Source organism: Heteronotia binoei, chromosome 21 (genome assembly GCF_032191835.1).
Source record: "Heteronotia binoei isolate CCM8104 ecotype False Entrance Well chromosome 21, APGP_CSIRO_Hbin_v1, whole genome shotgun sequence".
Lineage (NCBI taxonomy): Eukaryota > Metazoa > Chordata > Lepidosauria > Squamata > Gekkonidae > Heteronotia > Heteronotia binoei.
The window spans coordinates 150,195,389-150,214,077 of NC_083243.1; the positions used below are offsets into that span (position 1 = coordinate 150,195,389).

General features: G+C 42.1%; 1 protein-coding gene across 1 annotated transcript; it reads left to right on the top strand.

The window, feature by feature from the left end:
- The first annotated feature begins 1,944 nt into the window (after positions 1–1,944).
- Positions 1,945–12,867, top strand: C21H11orf58 (chromosome 21 C11orf58 homolog). Its single transcript, XM_060261267.1, has 5 exons — positions 1,945–2,150; positions 3,836–3,919; positions 8,422–8,482; positions 11,638–11,747; positions 12,255–12,867. The coding sequence occupies exons 1-5, from the start codon at positions 2,085–2,087 to the stop codon at positions 12,465–12,467; spliced, it is 534 nt and encodes a 177-aa protein (XP_060117250.1). The 5' UTR covers positions 1,945–2,084; the 3' UTR covers positions 12,468–12,867.
- Positions 12,868–18,689: the final 5,822 nt, after the last annotated feature.

The window sequence follows — 18,689 nt, forward strand, 5'->3', positions numbered from 1 at the left end:
GCTTTAGAGGATGGGCTCTATGGTATTATACTCCACTGAGGCACCTGCCTCCCCAGGCTCCATTCCAAATCTCCAGAAGATTCCCAACCTGGATCCTGCAACCCAACCCCACTTCCCTGCCAGTGGCCAGGGGGCACCTGGCAATCCAAGATGACTTAAGACCAGTCACACATTTTCAGCCTAACTTACCTTATCAAGTTGTTATGAGAAAAAAATGGAGGACAGAAGAATTATGTAAGCTGTTTTGAGTCTCCACTGGGGAGGATGCCAGGATAGAAATGAAGTAATGAACAATAAATATAGGTGAAGATAAAAGGTTGGCTGATGGGTGAATAGGAAGGAGAGAAAGTAAAGGCGAGGAAAAATAAAATTTGGACCACCACACATCATAGCTCCCATGATCATGAGGACATATTATGTCCACATTAGGGTTGCCAGCCTCCAGGTGAGGTCTGGAGATCTTCTGCTTTTATAACTGATCTCCAGCTGGCAGAGATCAGCTCCCCTGGAGGAAATGGTTGCTTTGAAGGGTGGTCTATGGTATTGTGCCATGCTGAGGCCTCTCCCCTCTCCACAGGGCCGGCCCTAGACTGTCTGGCATTCTAGGCAAGGCTAACTTCTGCCCCCCCTAAACTGATAATGTCACTGAGTCAGCTGGGGGGCACTCAATTTGATGCCCCCAGAAGGCTGGCGCCCTAGACAATCACCTATTTTGCTTAGTGGCAGGGCTGGACCTGCCTCTTTAAACCCCACCCTCTCCTGGATCCACCTCCAAAGTCTCCAGGTATTTTCCAACACAGACCTGGCAGTCCTAAGACATATGCCGTTTCCAGATCCAGAGCCCATTTCTTGTACTATCTGCTCTAAAGCAGGGTGTCCCTGGACAATCACACAGGCAGACACTGGGGCCAAACTGCACCTCAAAAAAATCCCCACACTGCCTCCTGCAAGAAGATGCTAATGAATGAGATACTAATGAGGGGCAGAGTGCTGTGGTCATGGAAAACACTATACAACTTCAATTGCAAATGAGGGATTATGTTATTTAAAATTCCCTCAGATCAATAATTTCTTCCTTGTAAATGGGAAAGTTAGTACAGCATATGATGGGCTAGGCTCACACTTTCCCCCCTTGCTTTTATATTTGCAGTAAGTTTTTTGTCGGGATCATTACAAATGTGAATGGAGGTTGGTGGAGTTGCCACTATCCAGATGAGGCCTGGAGATCTTCTGCTATTTGTTGTTGTTCAGTCACACAGTCAAGTCCGATTCTTTGCAACCCCATGGACAAAGTCATGCCAGGCCCTCCTGTTTCCGAAGTCTGCTCAAATTCGTGTTAATTACATCAGTAAAACTGTCCAGCCATCTCATCTTTTGCCGTCCCCTTCTTCTTTTGCCTTCTGTCTTTCCCAGCATCAGGGTCTTCTCCAGGGAGTGCTCCCTTCTCATTTGGTGGCCAAAGTATCTGAGCTTCAGCATCTGACCTTCCATGGAACACTCAGGGTTGATTTCCCTTAGGACTCCTGCTATTACAATTAGAAAACAGCAGCTTTGGAAGGGGGGCTTTATGAAGTCCACCCCCAAAGCCCCCCCTCCCCAGGTTCCACCCCCCACCCCCAAATCCCTAGGTATTTCCGAACCCACAACTGGCTACCTTACAGAGCTTCAACTTCACTGAGTAACGCGATTCACTTCACGGCAAAATGTAACGGCGGGAAGGGGTAAGAGTACTTCAGCGTCCGCAGGAATTTTTTTTTTTAACGTCTAGCGTACAATTCACCAACCAACAATATAGTTAATTCTTTAATCCATTCAGTCACCCTTGGTATCATTTCTCAAGGACATCTGGGATTTAGTGTTTCTTTGATCCTGACAGTTTACATTGAAAGTATTTGGGGGAGAGAATGAGCGTGAGCAGAACTACAACTCCCAGGAGCCATAGGGCCGGGCGGAAGAAACGAGAGGGGCCACCTGACTTGCCGCCGTTCTCTCGCGCATGCGTTGTGCAAAGTCGCTGCCTTTTCAAGCAGGGCAAGAAAGTGGCCCTTGGAGGGGCTGTGATCTTGGCGGCCTCGCGCGGGAAGATGAGCGCCACCAAGGAGTCGCAGCCGGAGGCCGACCACGGGGTGAAGCGAGCGGCTTCCCCTGATGTAAGCAGCGGCAGGAGGGGAAACTGGGATCTGCGTGGGGCGGAGGAGGGCGAAACCGCACTGCGACTGGGTTAGTGGAGGCCTAAGGACGGGTGAGGGATGCGACGGGGGTGAAACTTGGATGGTTTCTGCAACTAAAAGAGGCTCATTTGCGCCCGCTTCTGTAATTCCAGGGCACTTTCTTTCCCGCGGAGGAGCTACCTGGGTGCAGAGTGGCTGCAACGACCTTTTCTACTAGGCACCGATGCCTTCTGTGTGGGCATATTTCATCTTGGAGGGCAGAGTCCTCTGCCCATGGTGGGGGAGATGATGTGTGGTGGCTCCAACTTTATTTTGGGGCTGCAGACGTTCCAGTTCCTTGGCAGAAGAGTACTTAAGAATAGGTCGTTGGGGTGAGCTCTTGGGCAGCTTGGCCCGTGGAGTTGAAAAAACAGAAAAGGGCCAATGAGGTGGGGAATGTGTGAATTGAATGCATGCTGATTCTGGGGCTCCAGTTTCCGTTGGTGCAGGGCCCATGCATTTAGGAATGTTCGTCCAAGCAGAGAAGCTTACTTTCGTGATGGCCCTGATTTGCATATTACAGAAAAGCTGTAATTTGAATACACTACCAAATTGTTCATTTGTTAATGTGTATTTGCTTGATGAGTGTGAAGATGTGCCTGTTCCTTCCTTGAATATTTATTGTTCAGAGGTCTGGAGCTGAAACCTTAAGAGCTGTGTCTTGCATTAATACAACTGCTTTAATCCAGTCCAGGTATAATTGCCCAGTTACCTTTGCATCTTGACTCTAAGATGTTAAATAGAAGCCTGATAAAGAGCAAAGCAAAGTTCTTTATATTGGCTATGTAGGAGAGCAGGCGTTTGGGGTTGTTGTGATATACTTGCAAGCTATTTCTGGTTATCTGGATATGTCTTATTGTCTCTGCTTTCAAGTTTATCATGAAAGATTTGTTTAATTGATCAGTCTTAAAATACAAGTATTTCTAGGAAATGCTGGGATCTTACCTCCCAGGAAGCTGGCTTGTGGGACCCTAAACACACCACAGCCGATCACTTCAGCTGCTTCATATTTTATGGCATTAGATGACACACCAGTGGTAATATGCATATTTGGTCATGAGGGTCCAGAGTCACCTGTATCTCACCGCGTAGGTTGTAAATATTAGAAATGGACCTGCAAATGTGGCATACTTGTGAGGTATGCTCAGTAAGCTAGTGTGTGCAATATCAGAAGCAGCTTTAGTCTCACTGTTCACACTTCTTAAAGGTAAGCCCAATGGAGAGAAAATTATCATTCTTCTATTTATAACATAGTTGGCAGCATCATTTTGCGGGGCAGCAGAAGGGAAGTGAAGGAGCTATTCTCTTTTCTGTAGCTGCTACAGGCCATTACAAATGTCTGTGGAAGCTTTTGCTGCTGCTGTGTGTGATAGCTTTGTTGCTTGAGGTTAATGTTACTGATTATAAACCTGGATTTGTATATTTAAAGTCCTCAATTTTCCCTACTGGAGTTAATGCAAACCAGCTAGGCACATTTTATATCCCTACAAAGTTTATTAAATTACTGTGGTCTTAAACACTAATGATAAAAGCTATCTGATGATGCATCTTGTTTTAAAACTATGCAATAATTTAATGTAAGAAGTGGTTTACCTAATGTAATCACGACTGTCTTCTTCTTCCAGCTTGGATCTAGCAGCTGGGAGGCAGCTGACCTTGGTAATGAAGAAAGAAAACAAAAGTTCTTGAGACTTATGGGTGCTGGGAAGGTGAGGCTTTTCCTTGTAGCTAAACAATTAAGTGTTGGTACTGCTCTTTCTTGACTGATCAATTCCAAAAGGTGCTGCTTGTACCCATGGCATTTATGCTGTGTGGTCCCACAAGCCTCTGTCTTACCACCTGTGCTGTTTAACACCAACATGAGAGGTCATCAGGGGATTTGGAGTAAGGTGCCACCAATTGCAGGTGACTCTGCTTCTCCTTAACAGCTGAGTCAGGTGGGTCTGTGGAAATCCTGGAGCAGGTGATGGGATAGATGACGGCCAGTAAACCCAGATTCAGTCCAGACAAGACTATGGTTCTGCTGATCAATGATAAAGCTGCTTGAGGACTGATGAGTCAGAACGTCCTGGAAGAACTCCCCCTGAAGCAATTGGTTTGCAGCTTGAGGGTACTGTTGTTTACTATCCTACAGTTGGAGGCCCAGGTCTCCTCTGTGGTATGTTATTTTTTATTAGTTTTGGCTAATATGGCAGTTAGAGGCCCTGTGGTGCAGGGTGGTAAGATGCAATACTGCAGTCCAAGCTCTGCTCACAACCTGAGTTCGATTCCAGTGGAAGCTGGATTCAGGTAGCCAGCTCAAGGTTGACTCATCCTTCCGAGGTCAGTAAAATGAGTCCCCAGCGTGCTGGAGGTAAAGTGTAGATGACTGGGGAAGGCAATGACAAACCACCCCATAAAAAGTCTGCCGTGAAAATGTCATGATGCGACATCACCCCAGAGTTGGAAATGATTGGTGCTTGCACAGGGGACTACCTTTACCTTTTTAATATGGCAGCTGTGGTCATTCCTCAAGGTGTGACCTGCCAGTGGTAATCTATATTCTGATTACATCTAGGTTAGATTACTATTATGTCCTTTATGTGGGGCTGCCTTTGAGAATGGTTTGGAAACTAGCTTATCTAAAATTCAGGGATCATATCACCCCAGTGCTGCAAGACTTGCACTGGCTGCCAATTTGTTTCAGACACAATTCAAAGGGCTGGTTCTTTTCTTTAAACTTCTGTATGGCTTGGGGCTAGGTTACTTGAAGGATCCATCTCTCTGGTTCAGCTGTACCACACAAAGCCTGCTTTTCTGTGCCCCCAACCTTCAGAGGCAAGGTGGAGACCTGGCTTTTCAGTAGTGGTGCCTTATTCATGAAATGGCATTCCATTTGGGGTCTACCTGATGCCTACATTGCTTTCTTTTAAGTGCTAGGAGAATTGTTTTTATTCACACAGGCTTTAAATTAAGATGTTGAACTTCTAACACTATTTTAATCTAGAAACCTATTTTAAGCCACCAGTGATCTTTAGGGTTTGTAGAATCTTTCGGGCTCAAGTGCCGTGTTCTACTGGAGAAAGTTTTCTCCAGTAGAACACGGCACTTGAGCCCGAAAGATTCTACAAACCCTAATGATGTTACCAGCTGTAAAAACCTGAAATCTTTGACACCAGTGATCTGTTGTTATGGTCTGCATTTTTTTATGCTGGGCTGGGATTTTCACACTGGATTTTAATTACTATCTTTTAATGTTTTGTTTTTATTATTTTGGGGACAGGTTCCTGGAGAGGCAGTATAAAATTTTTCTATCTGAATAAAAAAAATTGAAATTACAAAAAGGATAATCACACAGAGAATTCCAGAAGGCTAGCTATGATAGTCTGTAATAGTGACATAAAACAGGCATTCAGGTGGACTATTAGAAACTGACAGAATTTGTTCCAATAAGCTTTTGTAAGTCAGGCACATGAACTTTTAACTCATAAAAACTAATCCTATAGATATAAAAGGCAAGCCGTCTTGGCAGTGATTCACCTACTTTCCCATTAGCTGAGCCATATGTCGCTTAGTCTCCATGAAGAGCAACCCTACTCTCCAGCCCTAGGACAGATGAGGATTGAGCCACTGGGGAAGCTGCCTTTGCATCCTATTGGCCCATCTTGCTGGGTCCTCCATTTTCCCTCATTGGCTATTACTAGGCAACTATAATATTCCAAGCTTGAGTCTGTCAGTAAAAGGCAGGGAGAGGAGGCCATTTCCAGGCTATTTTGGCCTTTGAGGGAGAACGCATTGGGGCCATGGTTGTGGAGTCTAAGGAAGCCAGAGTTTGGGGAGGAAGAGGCCCCTGCTGAATATAAGGCCATATAGTCCACCCTCCAAAGCAGTTATTTTCTCTAGGGGGAGAGAGATCTGTTGTCTGCAGTTCAGTTGTGATACCAGGAGATCTTTGGGCTCCACCTGGAGGTTGGTTACCTTAGGCCTGGCAGCAGTCTCTGGGTAACTTGATGCCACCTGACTAGTATGACATAACTAGACTTGGCTGCTTGCTACTGTTTAGCAGCAGCCCCACTATGACAGCCAATGTGGTGTAGCAGTTAGCACGCCAGCATGGTCTGCCAGACCCAGGTTCTTGGTGTGGAAGCTGACTGGGTGATTTTGGACCAGTCACAGACTTTCAGCCTAACCTACCTCACAGGGTTCTTCTGTAGATTAAGGGGTAGAGGAGAATATTTTAAGCTACTTTGGTCCCCGCTGTGGAGAAAGACTGTGCTTTTCCTGGGTAGAGGCTGCAGGGAGCGGGGAGGAGATGGAAAGCTGAAGTCAGATCACTTCTCCTAAAGAAATTAGCTGCTTTGAGATGCATATTCTGAGATATACCCTAATACAACCATGCCAGGCAAAAAAAAAAAAAAAAGCAGATCACATCACAAGCACATGCTGATGGACAACTCTGGGAAAGACATGTTCTCAGTTTAACCCTGACTTGCAAGTAATAGAGCAATTAACAGACTGATTATATTCTCCCATTCTGACATGTTACTGCTTTATCGGTTTCCCGTGCAAATACTATCCAAACGAAATGTTCTTTCAATTTGTTAATTTCACTATTTTGCCATTGGATTCTAACTTTGCACCACTTTGCATTCTTAACCACTGCCCACCAGCTATATGTAGCTTATGAACATATGAAGCTGCCTTATTCTGAATCAGACCCTTGGTCCATCAAAGTCAGTATTGTCTTCTCAGACTGGCAGCAGCTCTCCAGGGTCTCAAGCTGAGGTTTTTCACATCTATTTGCCCGGACCCTTTTTTGGAGATGCCAGGGATTGAATCTGGGACCTTCTGCTTTCCAAGCAGATGCTCTACCACTGAGCCACCGTCCCTCCCCTGAATTCTCACTGTACTCCATTCCATTATGTGATGAAGTTTGCATGCATACAAAAACTTACATTTTGAATAAAATTTTGTTGGTCTTAAAGGTGCTAGTAGACTCCTACTTAGTTCTATTGCTTCAGACCAACATGGCTGCCCACCTGAATCTAATTACAGCCTGAAGGTCAGAGATCTCAGGGCCAGCTGGAAACCAGCAGGATCCTGTGAAAGGCCTGTACTGAGAGTTATAGTTGGAAGTGTGAATTCTATTGCTAGTGGTCTCTTGTCTCAGTTCACAAAGTATCTTTTAGAATCACATATTATGTAGTTGGTATTTTCACCCATTGCTATCACATTATTCACTGTACAGTGAAAGCAAAATGACTGATATCGTATACCAGAGCTTCTGAAACAGCTTTATTTTAATCCTTTATTCCAGTGCAAAATGAAAAAAAGATCCATAAGCAGTATGTCTTGCCAAATACCACTGTCATTCTTCCCTCTGTGTCTTTCGTTTTCTGCACACATCAAAGGTAGAAAGTATAATTTTGGTCTTGTTAGCACTGAGGCCAAACAAATGGTTACGCGTCCCTGTAGCAGAACATTTTATGGTCTTTAAAGTACCACTGAAATTTGTTTTTATTTTGCAGTGTGAGATTAGCATTATTATGCTCTGGTATGTTCTTCTTAAATGAATTGGCCCTCTGAAACGGTATCTGAATTTTGTTTTTGTCTGATGTAGACATAATGGATCTTGTGATTCATGGGTTGTTACATCGTCTCAGTAGTAGGATTTTGATGTCTGTGCAAGGCTGCTGTGTAGTAAGGATAACAGTTGCCCTTTGACCACCCCTATGTTGTACAGTTTGACTTTTTTGTTAGATCTTCTAATTAGCAGCTGAATCAGTGTAACTAGGTGGGATAGGGTTCTACAGGATAGGTAGTTAGGTGTTCTCTTCCACTCTTCTCAGCATGAATTAATGATGTTCTTGAAATAAGAATAAGAATTTTGGTGTAAAAGATAGTACTGAAACAATTATTAATGTTGTTCTGTGAATATTTATAGTAGTGGTCAGCTAGCATGAAACCAGCTTTTCATTGGGTTTCTGTGTTTGCATTTTTGATGTAAGATGCCAGTAAACACTTTGGGAAAGATACCAGTCAGCTGGCTTAATTTTGCACTTTTATCTTTTTCCTAAAAGAACTTAGCTACCTCAGCACTTTATTCAAATTATAATTAAATCCAAGTACAGGAACATCATTGTTAAATTCAATTTTGTAGCTTTGGACAGTAGCTGCCACTGAGAGCAGCCTAATATTTATGATCACCTTAATCACTTGTGTTTTCTTTTAGAAAGAACATACTGGCCGCCTTGTTATTGGAGACCACAGATCAACTTCTCATTTCAGAACAGGTTAGTCTATCACAGAGTATCAAATGAAAGTAAATTTTAAATACCTGTAATGAATTGTAGCTGAGGTTTTGGGGTCCCACTTTTGTGACTGGCTAGTGATTTCTCAAAGCTATCCACTGAAGAGTGAAGATTTGAAATGAGATTTATTGCACTCAGAGCCATCATTCAAGTTGCTAAACTGGAGTCCCCAACCTTGGTGATTCTGTGGTTATTTTTTGAATTTGGAGATCAGGTAGTGTGTAGCCAGTCACAAAGTGGCTGTTGTGGGGGCTGGTGCCAATCATATAACGTTTGGACGTTCTGAGTAAAAATATCCTCTTATGATAGAGATAGCTGTTTCCAAATAGGTGCTCCTTAGAGTCACAAAAGGGATGCTGGCCTGTTCTAGTGAGGTAGAAAAAAAAAGCCAGGACTTGTTGTTTGCTGTGAGGAAGAAAGGCACCAGAAAGCTCATTGGTATGTGTCATTTTGGGGTCGCTACTCTAAACGACACTGACTCTGCACTATGGATGTGAACAGAAGCATGAATTGGTGGGTTTTGCAAGCATCTACATTTCACTGGAGGAAAGGGGATAACCCAGTTTCCAAAACATCCCAGCATCGTGTGAAAAATTTATCTCTCCAGCCCTATTCCATCATCCCAAGGAGAAATAAATTATCACCAGAACCTTTATGTGTGAAAAAATATATTTCTGAAGGACTAAATTGGCACAGATTCATGAAGAGGACTTCTTGTCTTTCTCTGGCCCTCCACTATTTATACTGAGGCACAGGACCAAGTCTTCAGATCTTTACAATTATAAGGAAGGGAAAATAAACATGGATTATAAATCTGATATTCTACTAGCCAAGTCAGTCAATCTTTGGATACTTAAATCCTGTTACTGGAGCTGTGAATGGGCAAGGCAGCTCTTCCTATAAACCTGAAAAAGGTCCCAGGTTTGCAGAAAAATGTGAAATCTAACTTCTGGAGTTCAGTTGTAATTCTTGGAGATCTCCAGGTCCCACATGGAAGCTGGTAACCCTTGGCCTGGCATTCACCTCTTGGTGACTTGATACCACCTGACTTGCATGACTCAACTAGGTGTGGCTGCTTGCTACTGTTCAATAGCAGCCACCCAATAAAAGCCAGTGTAGTATAGTGGCTAGAGCTTCGGAGTAGGTTTGGGAGACCTAGGTTCAAATCTCTATCTTGCTGTGGAAGTTCACTGGGTGATTTTGAATGAGACACATACTTTCATCATATCCTACCTCACAGGGTCATTGTGTGGACAAAAAAGAGAAGAAAATAGTGTTAAGCTGCTTTGGTCCCCACTGGAGAAAGGTGGTATATAAATGAAGTAAATAAATAAAAAATATAGCTGAAGATCGGAGACAAATAAAAGATAGGACGGTGAATGGCTGAGAGGGAGAGAATGAGGCAGGTAAAGGGAACAGAATATGGGGGTTGCCAGGGAGAGAGGGGAAATCGTGTGGGGAAGAGGATATAGAGGAAAGTGAGGTACCCCCATACAAGTCCTTGAGGATCCCTGTCATGCAGGTGGGCCTGGCCCAGTGGCTGGCAGCACACCACTGGGACATTGTTTGCTAAATAGAGGCTGCTGAGGTGAGGACAACTTAAGACAGAGGGGCAGATAAAGGTGTTTTGGCTGTTGGGTGGGAAGAAGGTAGTGTTTCTATCTCCAGGTTAAGAATTTCCTATACATTAGGGTGATGGGGCCTGGAGAGGGTGGGTTTTGAGGAGAAGAGGGACCTCAGAGGGGTACAGTGCCATAGATGCCATCCTCCAGGGGAACTATGCTTGCCAGCCTTCCATGAGGGCCAGAGATCACCCAGAATTACAACTGTTTATGACAGGTCAGTTCCCATGGAGAAAACGGCTGCTTTGGAGGGTGGATTTTATGCCATTATACCCTGATGAGATCACTTCCCTTGCCAGACCGTATCCTCCCAAGCTTCTACCCCCAAATTTCCCAGTTTGAAGCTGGCAGCCTGAAGGGTAATTGATCTCTGTAGTTGGAAGATCTATTGTAATTCTAAAAGATCTCCAAGTTGGCAATGCTAGAGGGAAAGAAGGAAGCGGGAAGATGCTATGAGAGCTTTCAGAATAGGGAGAGAGGAAATAGTAGGAGAGGGGAAAATGAGATGCCTCCCACAAGTCCTTGTGGGTTCCCACTTATTCATTCTTTTCTTAAACTAAAAGTGATTCCTGATGATGACATATGAGAAAATTAGTGTAGTCTTAGTTAATGTGTTCGTTTTATACTGGAAGGGAAGGTCTTACGTGTTTCCATTTTTCATTCACCAATCTTCATTGAGCTTTGGCTCCCATTTCCACCTGATGAAGAAAAATAGCTGGTTTTCTCCTCCTGCCCCCAGATACAGTCATTCTTTTATTTTTTCCTGCTGAAGTACACCAATTCTACCTTTTGAAAATCACCACACAGACCTAAAATGTTCTTTGTACCTACTTTAAGATAGAAGTTTGACCAGACTGTAGAAGAGCCCTTGTTTTATGTACCAGTTGCCATTCTCTCGGCCAGGCTGAAAGCTTGCTAGGAGAACTTTTTCTCTAGGCTTTGTCCCAGTGGGTCCATTTTAGGTTCATCTCTGCGCACAGGCAGAATTTAAATCAAACTTTTGTCCTCAAAGCTGTACATTTCACACAGATGACTTGTGACTTGTGAATTGATATGTCAATTCTCTTGTGTAATGGTCCAAGACAGAGATAGAATGTGCCTAATTTTCTCTTGTTCTCTGACATCTCACATTCCATTTGCCCTTGCTGTATTAACATATTCTGACACTTGTTTTTGGATAGCGTTTTAGTCTTTCCACAAAATAAGCCTAATTGTGGCCTGAATAAAGTATTGATTGCTCAAGGTTACATTAATGCCCTTTCCCTAGATTCAACATCTTTTCTCATTTCTGGGAACAAAGCTGTCCCTATAACTTTTGCAAGGCTTGCAGTGGACTCCTTTCAAGCCATCCTATCAGTTGGTCCTACACACATTGGTTCTTGAAGTACTAACAAGAGTTGAGATGATTCACATGGTATGTTCTTACTCCAAAAAGCCCTTATGCTCCTGCATTTGTGTTGTAATTAGATGATTATTAATTTGATTGGATGATAATCAACATGTATGAACATATAGGGGAAGAAGACAAGAAAATGAATGATGAGCTTGAGACTCAGTTCCAGCAAAGCATGGATAGCACCATGTCAGGAAGGAACCGGCGGCATTGTGGACTTGGTTTCAGTGAGGTAATACATTTAAATTGAAACAATGACCCACAAATTCATGTGGAATGATTTTGAACAGTCAATATTATGTCCTAGCCTAGGAACTAAATTTTTATTTACTTCACTTAAATCTGGCTTTTCTTCCAGTGGGACCAAAGTGACTTACATCATTCTCCACTGTATCCTTGAAACACTCCTGTATGGTATATTAGTCTGAGATTGGCCCAAGGTCACCCAACAAGCTTCCATGGCAGAGCAGGAATACAGGCTTGGGTCTCTCAGATCCTGGTCACTGATAACCACAGCACACTGGCTCTCAGGTTTTTTTAATGCCAGACTGCCACTTTATACAAGTTTTCCCATGTGATTCCTTAGTGCTAATTTGTGGACACATTCAAATAGCTTTACATTAATTTTGTATGCTGTTGAGGTTATACTGAAACATTCATTTACCTGTGATTAAAGATAAATGTTTGCAGCTTGAAAGGAAGTTCTGCTTGCTTTCTTTAATTTGAATCTTTCTTTTAGCTGGAGGAAGCTAAAGAACAACAGGAGGATTCAAGAGATTCCCTGGAGCCAGAAAGCTCGGAGGACTCTGAAAGTGAATCTGACTCTGAGGATGATGATACTGCAGAAGAGCAGCCATCTACTGAGAAGCACAGTGATGCTGAGAATCCTCAAACCAAGAAGGATGCAAAAAGCAACTATAAAATGATGTTTGTTAAATCCAGTGGTACATAGCTACAGATCCAATCAGCCTTTAAGTACAGTAAGCCTTATGGTTACAGTGCAAAATGTTGGACTGCTTATGGCACAGACCTTTCTATTATGGTTTTAGTAAGTCCTTTTAGAAAAAGAATAGTGTTTGCTTTCCCAAAGCCATTAAATATTTTTATCAGCATGATTGTGCCCATTTTGTTTTGTAAGTATAAAAAGAGGGGAGGGCAAAATTTAAGTTTTCATCCTGCTTTTACATTATTATTCTGTTTCCCTTCTTATTCTATGATGGCTGTTGAACATTTTTGAAGCTTGTTAAAATGATTTATCTAAATGATATCTTCATCTGTGATTTATTTTTCAAAGCAGCATTCTGCTTGGGTTTTGAATGATGTGCAGTTATTAAAAAAAGTTGGTGTTCTTTTGTCTGACTCATAGCTATAGTGGTACAGTGGAGGGAGGATGTGCCATTCATTAGATTCTGTTGCCATGGTCTTGTATCAAAGCTAGGGCTGTATGTGTGAGCATTTGCCTGAAAATAAGGGCTGGGCTACCCATGATGTGAAGTGAGTTGCAATCTTAGGCATTCATCAGTTAATATGTTTTGATGCTGTCTATTTGATTTCTAGAGCGCCGCACACACACCCCGCCCAAGCAGGGCTCAACGTGGCTAACAATATTTTGACAATGCATCATAATACTTCATACAGTAAATTATAATAATACATTATACAATCTATGATGGGGAGAAAAACTAAATTGAAAAGGTTGTATTGCTGAGTTTGAGAGAGTAAGGTAAAGGAAAATGTATGTGCTCTACATGAGAGTTGCTTTAAAGAAGAATCATCGTTCTGATTTAGGCTGGCCCAACCTTCTCTAAATTCATTGACCATGAAGCAGAATAGCTACAGTTTATAGTCCTTTTGATTTCAGGATGATGTATCTTAATTTTCTGTGTTAAATTCTGTGCAAAAATGCTGTCTGTATTTTTATATATTTAATTTGGTTAAGAGAATTGGGAAAGATTTTGCTTAGAAGACTTTTTTGGCAGTTATGCCAGGATGTTTTCTTCACATAATTCCATCTGGAAATACAGATCGATTCCATGATGATAATTAGCTCTATCCAACACCAGTTAGATTAATGTCACTGTTCTCTGCATAAAATAGTATGTATAATTGTATGACTAATCATTACTAGTTGTTTCAGACTATCCGTATTCAGTGGTTGGATCAGTTGTACCCAGAATGTATGTAGTTAGAACTTTGTATTTGTTTTAAACATAGTGTCTGTTTCAGCCTTAATTCCACCTACTAACATACGTGTCTGTGGGTTGACTCAGCCATCTGCAGACACAAGGATCATGGATCATTCTTGCATTTCCCTGTCTCCCAGGAGCCATTTCTGAAGATTAATTCATGGAGTTGTAGGGAGCTGCATGAATTTAATAGTCACATGAACTGGGAAGCTACAGTATGGAAGGCAATTCAGTAGTCCTTTATGCCTCTTCCTTTAGTATAACCCGTGTCAATTATGTGTATTTTCTGAGAAATTTTGAATTAGAAACATTTCTGATTCATTAGGGTTTGTAGAATCTTTTGGGATCAAGTGCCGTGTTCTACTGGAGAAAGTTTTCTTTCCAGACGTTTCGTTCTCAGCTGCGGAGAACATCCTCAGTGGCGTTGCAGCCGGAGCAGGCGCTCAGACCTTCTTGGCTGCTGTGCATCATGCACAGCAGCCAAGAAGGTCTGAGCGCCTGCTCCGGCTGCAACGCCACTGAGGATGTTCTCCGCAGCTGAGAACGAAACGTCTGGAAAGAAAACTTTCTCCAGTAGAACACGGCACTTGATCCCGAAAGATTCTACAAACCCTAATGATGTTACCAGCCGTGAAAACCTGAAATCTTTGATTTCTGATTCAAATTTAAATAAATATTTGATGCTTGGAAAAGAAGGCAAATGCACCATGTACAAGCACTAGTGCTTGTCCATTTATATCCTACATTTGATTGATTTTTTTCAGCAGCTTACATTCTGAATAAAACTTTGTCTTAAATATAGAACAAAGTTGGAGTCCTTTATGTATACATGAGGCAGACAATTTTCTAGGAAACGTTGTTTTAGAAATAGTTTTTGCTCCACATTTCTCTTTTGCCAGCAGAGGGTGATTTTCTCTCCTTCCTCTACTCATTCTAGGCTCCTTATCCATATGGCTAAGAGTCCATGTGGTTCCCACAACCCCAGGAATGAAGTTTCCTGGGGCTGGAAATGGCTTTTGTGGGAAAGGGAATGCAAGAAAGATCTGTGACCATCTCCTGATAGATTGCTGGATTCAAGCTCGTGTGTATTTATATTTCTGCCTTTCTTGCAAGGGTAGTGAGCTTGAACTTCAATAGATCACAGTAACACTAAGAAAAGAATGTTCTCCCACTCAGGAAGATTTGAGAACCTACTACCTTATCTTAGAACCTCCTACAGCTGTTGCGTAGGTTAAGGTAATTACACAGGTAAATTTTGTTCATATACCCTCTTATAGGTTCATGGTTCTGACCAGGTTTTTGTCATAAATTAGCAGCTGCTGGCAAGCCAGAGATTAACCACTGATCAGATAAGACAACCACTTTCTCTGTGATTGGCAGAGAGCCAGTTTGGTGTGGTTAAGTGTGTGGACTCTTATCTTGGAGAACCGGGTTTGATTCCCCACTCCTCCACTTGCGCCTGTTGGCATGGCCTTGGGTCAGCCATAGCTCTTACAGAGGTTGTCCTTGAAAGGGCAGCTGCTGTGAGAGCCTCTCAGCCCCACTTCACAGGGGTGTCTGTTGTGAGGGGTGAAGATATGGGAGCCTGTAAGCCTTTCTGATTCAGAGAAGGGTGGGTATAAAACTGCAATTCTTCTGCTTCTATAGATAGGACAAAAAAACATGCCAGTAGCCATGATGCCTGAAGAGGACTAACAGTATGTCCCATTGAGGTATGGAGCAAATCTCATATCCATCCTAGTCACATTTGTATTTCAGTATAATAGCATAAGTATTTATGATGATTTCCAGATCTGACTCAAACTTGCTCTTCTTTCAGAGGGACCAAGGTAGTATCTCCCCCCCCCCCACACACACACACACTCTTTATATTCACAAGTCGATGTTGGAATTTGGGCTAAGATGAGATAGTGACTTGCCCAAGATAACCTGATGAGCCTTATGACTGAGTGTTATGCACCCTAGCTGTAATGCAAATATGATTTGGTTAAGCATAGCAAACAGGATTTTAAGACTGTCTTCATCATTCTTTCTGGATAGATCCAGAAAACTCTGCTCTGGATAGCAGTTGTGGAACTACATTATGGGCGAGCAGAGACAAACTGTCCCGGAGAATGAGGATGGCATTGGAAGATGTGGCCCGTGCAAATGCTAGCTATTCCATCACCTTGGTTCTTTTAGACTTGCTTATTAAAATAGTTGAACCATCATAAAATGGTTTCTCGATGGTGGGCTTAGACAGGTCCTTTCTTAGCCCACGTGCTGCTAGGTTTTCCACATGGGTTTCCTTTTTTCTAGAGTTTTTCTCGTTCCTGGTCTAGACCTGAAGTCAGCTTTAGCAGCCATTTGTGAGCTTCAGGCTCAAGTGTAACTTGCTGATTAAATTTCCTTTCTTGTCCATGTAACATTAGAACTTATGGAATGAATGACTGCTGAAAAGTGATCCTGTGTATTAATCAGTATAGGAGTTACTTGAAACTCACCATGAAGATCACTCCTGACTGGTGTGTGCATGTGGGTGTCTTTCTCATTGGTGCCATCCTTGTGGGAATCAGTTTCCAGATTTAGGGGTGGTGTGCTGGCTAGCAAGTATTTTGGATTTGATCACAGGGGAATGTTTTTTTATTCAAGCCTAGAACTTGTGGGCACCCTGCCCACCCAGCACAGGGAAAAGGGATAATGCAGCAAGTCGCCAATTATCCTATGCCACAAAACCTGCAACAAAAATATGCCCTGTTAGCAACATATGCATTTGGTAGTGTTGTACTGTTCTTCTAAAAACTCCACATAGAGTACTACATATTAGTGAGAACAATTATAGGCTTCTCCCTATGTGTATGGATATTTTTATGTGTGAATATATTATATATTGTATAAACACCATCTGCAGCCGAAGCTAACTCACTACTTCACTGAGAATTTGCTAATTTCCAGAATCTGGAAACAAAGTATCCTCATTAGAAGAGAAAATACTTTGATCCAAAGGAAAATAAGGCTTCCAGTAGCCAAGAGAAAACACTTCATTCTGGTTTAAAAACATTCGTTGCTGTGGCTAAAAGGGAAGGCTCGTATAAGGTGCTATAACTTTATACCGCACTTCCATAGTGTTCTGTTTGGTTTTCTTGAGAAAGGAACCTCAAAAGTTTATTTGAGAGCACATTTTTAGGGCAGCATCAAAGCCATAGGTCCTTCTAAGGCTACGGTTGGGGAATTCACATCAAAGAAGGCATGCACATGTTAGTTCTCATAGCAGAGAGGACTGCTGGTGGAAATCTCTTGTGGTTTTACTACAGTCCCCAGAAGAGATTAAATTATGCACTGAGGCTCCATCTATAAACTCTAGTAGACAAAGAGAATCAGTGCCATAGCTTGGTTTCATAATCAAAGTCTGGCATCATTATTTGTTTCAAGTCCTTATGAACTGTCAAGAGAAACTGTAGGAACCAGGAGTGGAGGAAACAGGTTGGCCAGTCAGTGTATTCTGGCTGCTAAAAGGTGCTGCTTTTCTTAACTAGACTTTTCCCTGCTTGTGTGGTGTTTTAAAAAAAAAGTATTCTTTGTATATACCAGCTAAAGAATATGCACACAATTCTGGTCCTGTTGATAACAATGTCAGTATTAATACAAATAACATTTCTAACATTGTTGAACAACAGACTGTGTCTTCAAACAGCATTGCCCACATTCTTTAGTTCATAATACACTGAGACTATTTTATACCAATAAGATTTTTGGGTTATAATCCTTTGAGAGTCAAAGTTCCCTTCATCAGATGGCATCTTGTCAAGGAACCTTTGACTCTTGAAAGTTGATACCCTGTTACCTTCTGAAACACCATTACCATAAAATTATATGTTGGGATGGAGGAAAGGCAAGCTTCCATTTAGTATAATTTATTTTGTTAACATTGAAGCTTGCTATAAAATGTTTTGCCAGACACCTGCTACCTGTCATACAACTTAAGTAACAACAACCTCTCTAACGATAAGATAAAGCAAAGCCATCCAGGTATTGGGACTTCGTAGCTAATCCTCTACTAAATGCAGAAATGGAGCCTACCTTGTTGGACTGTATTTCCATTTTAATACAAAAAGTGTCAACAAGGTAGAAAAGTAGGATAAAAACTTGCTAAACAGTGGTAGTTATTGTTGGAGATAGTACTAAGCTATAATTAAAATTTTCTACATTAAATCATTTTGGGGGATTAACACAAAACCTGTCCGGTATGATTAGCATTACTTTTTTTAGTTGGCTATTAGGGATGGGTATGATCTGGGGAAAATGGTGATTCATTTTGTTTCATGGTTCATTTGGTCCCCAGATTCAGTGGGTTTTTTTTTAATTTCCCAAACAGTTTGTGGTTCCTTGGTTTGTTGAGTTTGGGAAGGGATAGAATGGCCTCATTTAGATTCCCTTCTAGAAATGCTTTAGGTTGAAATAGTGGGCCCAAAAGGAAGTTTAACTATGGGAGTTAATTGCCCACCGTGTCAAAAGATAGAGGATGATTATAATATAATGAAAGAATTAAAGATAGCGGCTAAACGTAAAAACTGTGTCATAATAAGGTGATTTTAACTACTTGCAGATTGATTGGGTCAATATGTGTTCTGGTCCGGAGAAAAAGATTTGAGTTTCTAGACACTCAATGACTGTGCTATGGAGCAGATGGTCACAGAACCAACCAGGGGTGGGGCGATCCTGGATTTGGTCCTAAGTAATGCCCAAGTCCTGGTGAGAGATAGAGAAGTGATTGCACCGCTTGGGAACAGTGACCATAATGTTATTGATTTCACCACAAGTCAGGAAATGCACAAATAGGTATAAAAAAAGCCTGCATGGTTAACAAAGTAATGGAACCTGTAAAAGGTAAAAAGGATTTCTTTAGTGGAAAGCTAAAGTAATGCTAATCCAAGTGAGGTTATAAAAGGGAACACGGGCTCTGGCAAATCAAATGCAAGACTGTGACCAGGCAGGCAGAAAGGGACTAT